This window comes from Vanessa tameamea, chromosome 18, assembly GCF_037043105.1.
Source record: "Vanessa tameamea isolate UH-Manoa-2023 chromosome 18, ilVanTame1 primary haplotype, whole genome shotgun sequence".
Lineage (NCBI taxonomy): Eukaryota > Metazoa > Arthropoda > Insecta > Lepidoptera > Nymphalidae > Vanessa > Vanessa tameamea.
The window spans coordinates 6,740,182-6,755,112 of NC_087326.1; the positions used below are offsets into that span (position 1 = coordinate 6,740,182).

Genomic DNA, 14,931 nt, shown 5'->3' on the forward strand with positions numbered 1-14,931 from the left:
AAGACGCTAGACAATGTTGAAAATACGAAGGCGATAAAATAATAAATATTTATTGTAACAAAAACTTAAAGAACGTATAAAAAAATATTTTCTAGACGTGTCAGCGAGCGTTCTAGTTTCATCCCTAAAAGGTCGCAAAAAATTGCTAAACAAAAACGAAAGGGGTCACATTACCCCGAGGTTAAAAGCAGGCGTGGCAAAGTGGAACTGAGAACAATACCCTATACGGGTTGCGTCAAAGAAAACCTAATGAAGTGCTTTTACGAAAGTGAATATTACGCGACGCAAATCAAATGTTAACCTTAGGTTTCCAAACTCTCTTTCGTTACATATGCGGTAATTTAGAAGACGGTGTTATGTGTCTCGGGACGTAATAATTCGTCAATTGCTTCACGGAATTCTCCTTTCCTTATGCATATAATAATTATTATCGTATAATAATATATATTTTTTCCCTCAACATATCGCCTTAAGAATAACAATGTACATTTACATTCAAAGTTCAATAACACAGTTTTTTTAATATACCAATTTATTTGTTAAATAAAGGTGTCTTACGTTTTAAAAAACGGTTACCAGTTAGTAAAAAAAAACAACCAGATCCTGTGAGATATTCGGTATTCACCAGTGAATTAATGATATTCTTTATAGTGCTTATTATTTATATATACATATGTATATAGTTTAAAAATTTAAATATATATATATAAATTATATATATTTTTAATATTTAAAGTTTGAACAATCTTTGACACTATCATTTTAATATTACAAAAAAAAAGCAACAGATCAATTAATATTTCACATTAATAATTATTTAATTCACATTAAACAAAACTTGAAGGTTTATTAATAAATTCAGATTACCTTTCGAGCACTTAAAACGCCTTCAAGGTTGATGTTCTAAAAACTTTTCAATATAAATATAATTTAACAGCGTAATACTGAAGGGACCATTATAATTGAGCAGACTCACAAATTCGGAGTATTTCTTTATAAAGTACTTAATATTGTTAATAAAGGTATAACAAGGCACTAACAATCAATCCTTTCCGATTCGTCAGTTTAATTTACAAACAAAGGCAAAACGATCAAAGAAAACAATATTTATGAAACTTATTTAATATATAATATATAATACACGTACGATACGTAATACACGTCACGTATGGAGTTAAATAATAACAAGATTGAATCTCACAGCAGTAGTACTACTCTGTAACAAGAAACTCGAAACTCACCGCAGAACACGAGTGTGAAATGTCAGGATGATATGTAACATTGACTATAATAATTAAAAAAAAAATTATAAGATACACGTCTCAAAATAGCGTATCACTGTCAGTCAGTTGTCAAAATATCACGAGTGTGATACGAAGGGAATTCTTATAGAATCGCACCGCAGGACACGATCGCGAAATATCCGGAAGTGATAAGTGACATTCACTATAATAATTATAACATTCAAAGGATACACGGATAAAAATAGTGGAACTCACTCGACAAGAACAAACTCAAAGTTAATGAAGAAGTCGTAGTCGTACTCGTAGAGGTCAATGCACGAACTTTTTTCATCAACTGGCAATCCAAAGATTTAGATTGTGTTGCTGCCAAGGAATAAAAAGAAAAAGTAACATACATTACATTACATTAGCAGCCTATAAATTTCCCACTGCTAGGCTAAGACCTCCTCTCCCTTTGAGGCGAAGGTATGGAGCATATTCCACCACGCTGCTCCAATGCGGCTTGGTGGAATACAAATGTGGCAGAATTTCGTTGAAAATAGACACATTCAGATTTCCTCGCGATGTTTACCTTCACCGCCGAGCACGAGATGAATTATGAACACAAATTAAGCACATGAAAATTCAGTGGTGCCTGCCGGGTATACCCGAAATCATCGGTTAAGATGTACGCGTTCTAACCACTGGGCCATCTCGGCTTAGTTACATACAGGAACATTAAATAATATAAATTAGATATAACAAGAGCACGGACAGAACGTCTGTGGCGATAAAATAATAACAATAATATAAATAAATAGGTTTATAATTGAGTGTCACGAGTAAGATGGAAAGTTTCCACAAATTTTCCAAAATAATTTCCATTTGAATTGAATATTGTTACAATTCAGTTGAAGTTTAATAAAAACTTGTAATAATAAAATAATTAATATTGGTACTTCTTGTGTATTCAGTATAAAAAAGATATAATATTTTTTCTCCAAAATCTATATCATTTTGTTCGTTGTTATTGTTAACGACTGGAATTATATACTACTAAATATATATAACACGTAAAAAATAAAAAAGTCATTTCCCTAATGCCCCACTGCTGTGTTAAGGTATTTCTTTTTGAAAAGATTTTAAGCCTATTCCACCTCAAACCCTAAAGCGATTTGATGGACAATGGATTAAGAAAGCACAAATTAAGCCTACGAAAACTCATTAGCACTTACTTGAACCCGCCATAGCACACGTAACATAAAATAAAAATGAGAAAAACAGCGTACAAAGATCCTATTATTACTAACTATATATTAATTGTTCCCTCAAGATCTTTAGGTTTTTTCAGACACTCGCTTCGCGTAATTCGTGCAAGAAAAAGAAGTCAAAATACAGCCTAAATAAAACAACATTGAGACATACCAATGGGCACCCGTCGATACCATTATCTTTACGTAAAAATAACGTTTTTTGTAAGAATACTCGAGTATCCTTGAGGTAAAATTGAAATATCTTTCGTATTTGCATAGGGATACAATACCCAGCAAATACGTGGTACATCGAGAACTATCTTCACGACGTTGTCCTGTTCAAATATTCGTCCTTCGCTTGGCTCGTATCAAACCGATACTTTCAATAACGAAAAAGGAAAGGGGATGACATTTATGAATCAATATATTTTATATTATATCACAAGTTATATTCGTTTGTAAATAACCTGCAAATGTAGCGCTTCTAGACCAGGCCTATTTTGAGGAGGGTTGGAATTCATTCCCTCAACGCTACTTCAAAGCGTCTTGATGGGTGGGTACACGTCTAGAAGATTTTCATCCGACACAAGTAATTTTCCTCGCAATGTTTTCAAGACCACGAGATGAATTTTAAACATAAATTAAGCACATGAATATTTGTTAGTACGTGCCCGGGTTTGACCCGCATTGTTTGATTAAGTTGTTTACGCACCCAAATAAACAAATAAATTACACAATAAAACGTATAAAATAAAATCAGAACAAAAATTAACGTAAATTCCTTCATTCCTAAAGCTTCATAAACGGTAAGAACCCGAAAAAAAGTCTGTAGTCTTAACGGCTATCCCTTCAAACAAAGGCCAACTTCCATCAAAGTTGAAACTATGAGGGTAACATCTAAAACTTATTACTTTCAAGGGAGTAATCCTTTTATTTTGTTTCTTTGTTGTAAAAACTTCAAAATTATATAAAATAGTAATATTTCTATATACTACGTGGCTGAGTTTGGAACATCCTGAATACAACTAGATCTCTTAAATAAAACACAAATTCTCGCAAGTCTACATATATATTTGCATATACAAAAGTACCTTTTCCTGCTCAGTTTGTCAACCGTCGATTTGTTTGATGCTAACTATAGTCGAGCACTAATGTCAATATCGATAAAGATATTTTAGAAATAGAATATTTACAATAGTTCCTTCCAGCACAGTATTATCAACACAGCTGGAGCGTGATTTGTATCGAATAACTGTTCCCAAAAAATAGATATTTATGATAAAAATGTTTTTTTTTTTTTTACTCCTATACCGTTACGGCAAACGGCATAACTCTCTCTCTCATGCCGTCTTACTCAATCTCATCCTTGTGGGCTTAGCGCATATATCACCATAAACTTCGTTACTACATATTAAAACTAGCTACGGGTCCGGTACTGTGAGGGTCTATACGCAACTTTTAGATTGAAGAACAAACATAAAAAGAAAGAAATTATTTCCTTTTTTGTCCAGGAAAGTTAAAGTTAAGAGTTGAGAACTTTTATCGTCTATAATATGCATGTATTATACATATAAACCTTTCTCTTGAATCACTATTCCTCTCGAAAACCGCATTAAAATCCGTTGCGTAGTTTGAAAGATCTACGCGTACAGACAGCGGAAAAATACTTTATTTTATACTATGTAGAGATAATATTAAAACTAGATTTATTTTAACAACGAAACTCAGCGCTTTAATTTATTTAACCCAATATTTATTGTTTGGTTTGCTTTAAAATTAATTAAAAACCATTAATTTCCATGAAACAGATGTACCTAACATCTGTTTCATCACATGACTGCTATAAGTTTTTGAATAAAACTGTCATGTTTTGAGCAATTTTAGGAGAAGCAGACTACTAATATATAATCAAACGTGTGTCGCTTGTCCTCCCTCCATAGTCTCTGACATTGTCAATGCTGCATTCAACGAGCCCCTGACATTGCCACCCGTGACTCCAGACTTATACCTATGCTATTGTCTGAAATTACACAACACTTTGTATTGTTGAGCGTCGGTACGAGGCGTTTACACCGACACGCAACAATGGGGAACGGGACGTCTATTTAACAGGATCTACATATACGGTCTATACGGGTACTTCCTACCCACCTTTTCGTAACATCATTATAATAATTTCAAATAAAATAATAAAGTGTTCATATCAACTTAATTTATTTAATTCTAATTTGTATCACTTTTGCTCCAAAATTTATATTCGGAATATTGTACAATATACTGTTTCTGGGAAACATAAGTGAAATTTGAATAAGGAAAACATTTAATTACGAACGTATATATTTTTAAAAATTCAAACAGAATCAGTTGCAAAAATAAAAGAGCTCTAATGTGTTATATTTAAAGTAATACAAATAATTAATATAAATTACAAAAATAAGCAGATTGACTCTCCAAACGGACAAGGGTTCCCCATATTAAATTGACAGTATACGAAGTTTGTAGCGAATGAAGCGCGCATAGACTAATAAAGCTTCGCCGACACCATACTGGTCATCCCTTCTTCGATGACGTCTCCTCATTATTACTCTTAACACTGTATATCGAAGTTCGTATAATATTCTTCATTGATTTCTCAAATATAGATTATGTGTAATACGCTACACGCTTAGCATTCAGAAATTTAACAAGAAAGGGAAAATAAAGAGCCAATAAAAATAATCTTAAACGAAGATCGCGAGTTCAAACCACGCAATCACCTCGTTTTATATTCTTAATTTGCGTTTATAATTCCAGCCCAGGTTAGAACGCGTGCATCTTAACCGATGATTTCGGGTTCAAACCCAGGCAGGCACCACTGAATTTTCATATGCTTAATTTGTGTTTATAATTCATCGCGTGCTCGGCGGTGAAGGAAAATGTTTTCCGTGAGGAAACCTGCATGTGTCTAATTTCAACGAAATTCTGCCACATGTGTATTCCACCAACCCGCATTGGAGCAGCGTGGTGGAATATGCTCCATACCTTCTCCTCAACGGGAGAAGAGGCCTTAGCCCAGCAGTGGGAAATTTACAGGCTGATTATTATTTATTATGTTTATAATTCCATTGGCTTGGTGGTGAAAAACATCTTGAGGAAACCTGCATGTGTCGTATGCGTGAGTATCTACCAACTCGCTAAAAGGTAATTAGATCGTTGTCCAACGTTGAGAAATTTACAATTTGTTAATTTTACTTTTTATACAAAGCGTTCTTTAAGTAAATCCAGGTAGATCCCGTTGTTTATAGGAAACTAGATTTGTAAATTAACAGAGAGTTCGAAGAGATTTATTATGTCTTAGAAAACCAATTACTTAATGTTGAATTGAACTCTATCTTGAATGCGATTGAGTTTATATCATTGCAATCTTGGTTATATTGCATTTGTTACTGGGTTTGATTTGATTTGGACTTAAAGATATGCAAATTTAGAGAAACGTTCCAACTCTTATATCAACTTCGACATTGTGTAGTTAGATTTGTACATACAAGTAAATTAATGTATATCAGATTTACCTATTAAACTCATTGAGATATATGTATACGCATTCATATAAGATTTATATATACATATATAAATTATTTCGGTCGTTTTTAAAACATACTTAGTTATTTTACATTTCAAACACAATATTTATAAAATATAGCAAGCTACCTGTCCCAGCTTCACAGAAGAGAACAGTACCAGCCTGTAAATTTCCCACTGCTGGGCTAACGCTCTCCCTTTATGGAGAAGGTTTGGAGCATATTCCACCACGCTACTTAGGTTGGTGGATTGCAGAACGTCCCAGCTTTGCAGAACTTTAACGGGAGTACGCAAAGAGTTACAATCGGATGAATTCAGGATAAAAATAAATTTTAGAAACGCACGGAGAGCAAAAATATATAAATATTCTCTTTTATTTAAATATACTATAAAAACTTTGCATATAGTGTCCGACAAAATACTAAGTTTGTGATGTTGCCTTTGACACTTAGCTTTAAGCCCAAAAGGATTTTCCGAGCTTTTCGAGCTCATATTAATTTTATATAACGACGACCTCCGTGGTCGAGTAGTGTGTACAACGGTTTTCATGGGTACACCACTCCGAGGTCCCGGGTTCGAGTCGATGAAGAAAAAGTTCATTAGTTTTCTATGTTGTCTTGGGTCTGAATTTTTGTGGTACCGTCGTTACTTCCGATTTCTATAACACAAGTGCTTTAGCTACTTACATTGGGATCAGAGTTATGTATGTGATGTTGTCCAATATTTATTTATTATATAAAGTCACGCTGAAAATGGTTTTGTCTAAAAATCAAGTGTGAAACAAGCATTGGATATTCACATGCAACCCCACATGAAACCATTTCTAGTATATAAATATAAAGTTGAACATATAAACACGAACTAACAAACAAAAATATCTACGGATGTCTACGGAACCGCTTATTTAAAACAAGTCTTTCATAATTGAACACTCTACGTATATACACAGCATTCGTATTGAATGTACAACATTCTCATTTTATTCTATTCATTCCCCTGGCAACACATAGGTGTTGGACCACAGGGTGCCCGAACTTTCCTCCACTCATTTACCATCCAGCAAACATATGTCCAACCGCAGGCGAGGCCCAACTTTGTTGAAATACGTAAAGGGCCAAACTTCATGGTTTTCATCTAAACTAATAGTTTTGTCATTGTTTTGATCCAACCATTGTAAACATTTCGCTAACACTTCATAACAGATCAAATAACTCAAGAGACAACGCAACATAATACTACTGAAATAAAAATAATAACAATCAATCTCGATTCAAAGTATTCTTTCCTTTGTCAATAAATCTACTAAGCCTAAAGTAAAGCTAATTCCTCACTGACAATGCCCCAAGACACGCCTAGTAATACATATTTAATTGGTCTTTAATGACTTTATTATATGATTTCGGTTGATATACTAATTAGGCTTGAATATTCAACAATCTCTATAAATTATTCTCAATTGGAAGGCAGTTGGGGAGCAAAATAATTCTCAAGTTTCCTTAAAAATACATTAAGCCTGTAAGCTTATTTTAAAACATTAACGCATAATTATTGAAGAAATAGCTTTTAATCAAGTCGCGAATTGATTTTTATGAATAGAAAATAAACATAATGAACGCTTTTGCGTTTGATTAGAAAAATACTCGTTTAGAATGAATTAATGTACTACATTGAAAGTTTTACCATATAATAACTAAATTGATGTTAGTTTATATTTTTCGCATAGTTAAAGTAGATGTAGGCCACATCTACTTTATATAATTTTGAAACAATTGACATACAACGCGTATACCACTGAGTCTTTCAGGATTTTCTTATGGAACGTAGGCATTAATATGTTAAAGGTGTTAAAGATTTTTTTTAATTCATCTCCTAAGAGGATGAAACTTAGGATGAAAGTTAAAAATATGTTAATAGGTATTTAGGCTTATATTTATGAGTAAAATGTAGATGTTAAAGCGTTTCTGAAACTTCATCACCCAAGAGGGTTAAATTGTAAGTGGGTGAAAAATAAAAATTTGTATCAGAGTTCGCCTTTTTTTTCAATATAGAATACGGTTTTTAAGCTTGCGTTTATAAAACAAGGTCAATCGTTAAAGAGCTAATAAAAAATCATCCCTTTAGCACGTAAAATTTTGAATGAAAGTTTGTATGCAATTTCTTAATTTTTTAAAATAATTAGAAACATTTGTTTAGGATTCTATTAAGATCATAAACCAAGTAAATATATATATTAGTGATGGTTTTTTTATGTTGTTGTTGTAAATGTAATATTATAAATATATATATATAATAAAATAAAATATGATATCCTCGGAAAGGTGAAAATATAAAAGGATTAAAACGGTATATTATTGCAGGTTCGCAGCATCTGGCTGCCGGGGAAATGCAAATGGCGCGGAAAAATACAAATATGTGAATTGCGCCGCAAACTATCGCGCGCCAATTTACCTACTCTCGCGAATTTTGCGAACCATATATAATATATATAATATATTATATTGTTTTATACAATATATATTGTTTGTTGAAAACCTTTTAATTATTAATTTTTTTTATTTAATTTTGAGACTTGTCCTAGACACATACGTCAGTCACATTGTCCGTTCTTCCTTTTGTTTAAACATTATTTATTATTAATAGCCATTAAATAGAATTCTAGGAGCATCCTAGCAGATTCTGATTTATCTATTTATTAACAACAAAATGGCATGCAAGTAATAAAAGAATATAAAGAGGAGAAATAATATTAATAATGTCAACACAAGTAATAAATTATTAAAAAGACTTGATTTTTTATAGAGCTAAGCAGAGTAGGGTTTTAAAGTTACTACTTTATCGTTATGTAACGGAACCTTGAGTTGAAATTAATTTCTAATCACTCAATTTTTAATTACACAATAAACCCATAGAAAAGATGAAGTATTTTAAGTAAGTCTTCGGAAAACGATAATTTCTCCTTTAATTCTCTGCAATCATCGCGATATCCTATTAAAGAAACTTGAGATGTTGAACTTGTTAGAATATTTATTTATTATTTCTTTGTGTATAACAAATCTTCAAGATGGTAATTTTTCAAGACATCTAGAAATGAGCACTGTTAAAGTTTTGGTACGAAATGGTGCTGTTTCAAGATTTTCAATCTCGTTACGCTGCACAAAATTCGACACTAGAGCATAAACTATTTCTATGGTATCAAACCAGGAATTTCCAAGAAGACACCCCAAGCTAGGAATCCCCAACGAAGATAGATCAATTATTGTATTTGTTCTTATAAAATTCTATCTTGCTATATAAATTGGCCCCAGTTACTTAATAAATTTTACTTAATTATCCTCGTGCGCCTATTACTCCTTTGCATCCGCGAGCTCCGCTGAACAGTATTTGGCGCAAACTATCTCATTCCCTGATCTTGTAAACTTGTTACATTAATCTTATTGATATGAATTCTGACTCAATTGGCAAATTCGACAAATTTTGATTAGTATTAAATTGAATAATTTATTCAGCAATAATTTATTTTTATTATAACAGCATATTTATACGAATAAATGGGGAGATGTTATTTATTAATAACTGACTGAAAATGTCACTAAGCGAATATACGTGCAGCTTATAGCAGAGTTGTTACGCGTTTCTCCGAAACCATATATAATTTTAATGAGTGGCTCCGCTTCACAGTGTTTCTCTTCTTTAAATTTGGATAGTTTGGACACGAGATATGCTTGAATTTCTTTTTGAAACTATTTATTAAGCTGTATAGCATAACAAATTATTAAAAAATAACATATGTTAACATACATTCTGTAATATTATTTTTATAAGCAATTGTTTATTTATTTGTTTTAGATTACCTATAAGTATATGGATGATATAAAAATTTGTTTGTGTCGTAATTATATTGTAAAAAATAGATCTAAATTTGTCCATGACTTAAATATTCAGATTGGATTTAACTGCATTTTTTTTTTGTTAAAGCCAGTTACCTCACCATCGAATTTCGCATCGAACAATTTTTTTCGTTGCACATAATTCAGTTCGTGGTAAATTTTAGACAGGTGGCCTTCCATAAAGGACTGTCAAATGCTTTTCCTTATAGTATTTACCATCTGCTTTACTATTATTAGGTACCTACTTTTATTTTTCGGTTTGAAAGCTAAATGGACCAGAGTAACTACAGGCACAAGGGACATAACATCTTTATTCCTAATGTCTAAAGGCCGGCCTTGACCACTTACCATCAGATTACCCATTTTCCAATCTGCCTACATATATTTAATGAAAAAATAACAAACACTGCATATACTTTGACAAGGTAAATTATTGAAAAAAAAGGAATTGACTTTGTCGAATATCGGAAAACAGATTAAAAATTAGTTCCGCAACTTTTTAACTCGTAAAGAAAAATATTGTGAATTCATTTCAAAATAAATGCAATACAAGAAGTTGTTCGGGAAACGGGCGCAAGGGAGGATAAATTCAAGCTTTCTAACGTACACGAATTATAAATAACGCGCTGCGTATGAAATGTTATAAAAAAACTGTACGTTTTTTTTCATGATCAAATAATGTGTCATGTGAAATACCTCAGACTAAGGAATGAGAATGAGGGATGTGTTTCATACATCCGGGATGTTCAGGCGCTAAGCGTTGACATTTTCGATTTATGTGCATTACGGAAAGCAACTGCGTTTTAAATTGTTGTCCAACGAGACACTTTTTTATGTATATTTGTTTAAATTTTAACAAACTTTATCGTGGGTACATTTGTTGTTACTCAAACTGATCTTTTATGCGTTGATTATTCATTACATTATTATTATTAATAATATTATTTATATGTTATATGGTATATAAAACATATATTTATAACTATCTTAATACACGTTTTCATATTTGTGCGGCTAATATTAATACCGGTAGCGATAATGACGTTAAGTAAAATGAATTAAAGTCACAACAGTAGTCACCTCATCGATTTCGAATGTCTGTTTGTTTGTTTTTAATCGCTCAATGCAGTTAGAAATTTTCGTCCTTTGCCCGGATCCGTACCAATAATTTTCAGTTAAAGTTCAGGTGCTATAACCACCGAGCTGTCTCGGTGAAATATAAATATAATATATTTTGTTTCTATGTGTTCATTTAACTATATAATTAGTCGTATATTAATATTAAATTAATAATAGGTTAAATTTATTTGTGTATTGCTGTTGTAGGGCATCGCCTTCGTGAATTTATATTTTGCCCAAGGCTAGAAAATGCCTTCAGGCATTAAGTACGCTTTTTGTTCCAATTAAGCAATATTATATACAATATTGTTTATTACAAAATAAATAAGATTCAATTTAAATAGAAATTAATACTAACTCATCCGTAATACATAAAACATTTAAAACGTCATTTTAAAAAGTATATTATATTATATTGGTTTATTTAATTATTGATTTAGAATGACAAAACAATAAAATATACCACTACGAAATATATTTTTTTTTATTTGAAAATATGCTTGCCTGGGTGGGGGTATATTTAATATAACACTGTGAATTGATGGTTCAAAAGTAGTTGAATAAAATATATTTTGTTATATATGTATAGAAACCATAATGGCCTTACTGTTATTTTTCTCTATATCCAATAGTAATTACGCTGTCATTGACAGGTTATTAATACACAACATATAAACTCACGAATATATATAATTACAAGTAGTACAGTAAGTAGAAATTACTCATTGACCATTATTAATTCTTTGTTACAGCTGGACTGGCTGTTATCAGACAACAGCCCGGTAACGTCACTGGTTGGCCTTCGTAGAGTGCTCGCAAACGGTTCCCTGGAACTACCGCCGTTTTCCGCAGAGCACTACCGTCGCGACGTCCACGCAGCCACATATAGATGTAGGCTGCGGATGAGCGGTGGATTCGCTGTTCTGTCTAAGAACATACACATGCATGCGGGTAAATAAAACATTTGCAACTATAACTGAACGAGGAAATCTATAAGACTGTAACTCAAGTTGAAGTCTTAAACAAAAGACAAAATAAAACAGTAACAACACGAGAGTGACATATTTTATTTCTTTATGTCAAATGTCAAGATTAAGCCAATGTTTGCACATACCAAGAGTCTGTTGAAGGGATGATAACGATGTTTGGTTATATTACGACGACATTATCCTGACCTGTTTTAGCCACAGCGGCCATTCTTAATGGAGATGACCCAAATTCGCAAGATATATTATAGAGTACTAGTTTAATGTCAACCACAGAGGCACTGCTTATTTCTACCACTTTCATAATTCAATGAGATATCAATCCGACACGACGTAAAGTTATCAGCAGGTCGGTTCAGGTCCAACGGCTTCAAGTGTTTGGCACGAGAGTGTGCTATCCTGCTTCGGGCGGCTACTGAGAATACTGGGATCTTGACAGCAGAACCCAATAATCATTAATTTATCATTTTAACCCAGGTCCAATTGAGCCTTCAGCCTTATAAGCTAGCGATTAAACCAACGAGGCAGTCAAAAGTATGTGTAGTAACCCGATTAATTAAACTGAACTTCTCTTGTTAAGATCGTGACATTAATGTTTTCAGTCTTCTTCAGTCTTATCATATCAAAATATAAAGTGTTCCATTAGTATCTAATAATCTTTTATCTGATTGCTTTCTAATGATTGTTTTTATTATAGTTTTAAACATACCGTGGGAAGTGCACGTGGCCGACGAATATGTGATGGCGGGCAACGCGGCGGTGTTGCGATGCATCGTACCATCGCACTGCGCCGAGCGAGTCGGAGACACGGACTGGTTCACAGATGACGACACCAGCGTCTTCAAATATTTAGGTTTTATTTCTAACTTTTTTTACTATAGTATAAGTCTTATTTCCATTATATACTCTAAGGTCACAATATACCACTATAATACATTCGTTTTTAATCTCATTTTATTTAAACTTTTTTTTTAATTACACGCAACAAAATCCATACTCTTTGACAACCATTATTAAACTTCGCTAAGTTAGTCGATTATTCATACTTATTCATAGAGGATAATATTTTTATATTATAACTATATACTAAAACAAATAACTATATACCTATAGGTATTAAAAAAATATTAATAAACAAATATGATAAATTATTCTATGACGTTGACATAGAGCTGATTTGCACAGGAATAAATATTTAAGAGTGACATATCATTAATTTTCGCTGGTTGTTTTCGATAGAATCCTCAGTACGAATCGGTGAGCTGCAGTGTTATTCTGTGAAAGTTCTCTTCGTATCTCACTCGTGAAATGTTGAAATCCGCCTTTCGGTAAAATGTTATTGCAATGCGTGAATCCTTGTATTATATCTATTGAAGTCAATGTCAAACATGCCATTCTGACATTTAACGATCGTGTTTTGTTTTGTGTGTGTTCTTACGTGACAACCCTTACTGGAAGACATTTAATTTTCACAAAATACTTTGATATTAAATTCAAAGAACAATGTTATGTATATATTTTTGAGAAAAGACAATAATAATAAATAGTATTCGAGTAACAATTAGCTTTTGAAATAATAAATCTGTATCCAAACTCACACATACTTTTAAATCAAAAACGTAAAATTCCGTCAACGATTCATCATGTTTCACAATTGTTCCTTAAATTAAGACTTGTAGGAGTGCAAATATATTTCAGTTTAAATAACACATAGAGTTTCTATGTACCTTTTAGTATAACCATCCCATATCACGAACCAATAACATACTATGTGGGAGCAATGTCTGGGAACGTAACGGAATTCCTTTGATTTGTCAATGTATCAAGCTCCATGACATATACCATACATGACACAATGAGTGAATTTATGCCATATTAGAAATACATTTATATGTCTCAGAAAAAGTAGTTCTATATTTGAATTTTTTTGTACATTTAAAAAATCTGAAATTTAGAATGTGTACGCGGACTCAATCTGGCTTATAAATATTATTATATATAAATTCACAAGCTGTTAAAAAACTGAAATATTTTTTAATAAGTAATTTATTTCAAATTATGTGTATTTCATTATTTTTTTTAAATATAATTTTCAGTCGACTCCTCCAGGTAGAATCGTCACTCCGATTCGGTGGTAGCGCTCGACGTTTCAAAAGCCCTTATAAAAACATATCCGACATAGTAATTAATCGACTAATTGCACATCGCGAGACGAGTACATAACATAACGGTTGTGTGGCTGCGGTTTTTCAAAACAAAACAAAAGCTGAAATCGATAAAAAAAAATCAATCTTTTTTTATCGATTTCAGATCAATCGATTCTGACATTGAATTTGGTCAAATATTATTAATTCACAGTGTCAGCGATTTTGCAAAACACTTAAAAACTATTTTTTAGCATCTTATCACCTCATCAGAAGTATACTTAAATTTAATATACTTTAAGAAATATTTATCTTAAATTGTAAACAGAATAATCACTTCCATATGGATACTTACTTAACTAAGTTTTATAAAGTTATATTCAGCTACCAACCTCCCAATCTTACGATCTGATAAACAAAAATACAAAAATAAGCAAGATATATCAATTTATATTATAACAATGAGACTACATAGTTGAGAAGAAAATTAAAAAAATAATAATAATATCTTTTTTTAAAATCACCAACCGCGAGAAAGTCTCGACGAAAAATTTTCTCATCAAAATACTTGTCAAGGGAGACGGCGTTTGCAATTACGTTTTTTATAACACATAACATTTTTGCGAAAAGAAAATTCACGTTATTTAAATAAAGCCCTAAATTTAGGCTCAAGTCCAAGTGCACAATTCCATTAAAGCATCGACATCACTAAAAATATAAATTGTGTTGGCTTTAGAAATGTAATTGTTAAAGCCTTA

At 32.0% G+C, this 14,931-nt stretch overlaps 1 protein-coding gene across 4 annotated transcripts in view; it reads left to right on the forward strand.

Annotated features, from left to right (window-relative positions):
- The window catches only part of Dscam4 (Down syndrome cell adhesion molecule 4), a 211,886-nt gene that overhangs the window by 147,695 nt on the left and 49,260 nt on the right, over positions 1-14,931 (forward strand). For all 4 annotated transcript variants that reach the window (XM_026637185.2, XM_026637198.2, XM_026637201.2 and 1 more), the window contains exons 4-5: positions 11,796-11,994; positions 12,727-12,882. In XM_026637185.2, coding sequence (XP_026492970.2) covers positions 11,796-11,994; positions 12,727-12,882 — 355 coding nt within the window. The remainder of the gene's footprint in view (positions 1-11,795; positions 11,995-12,726; positions 12,883-14,931) is intronic.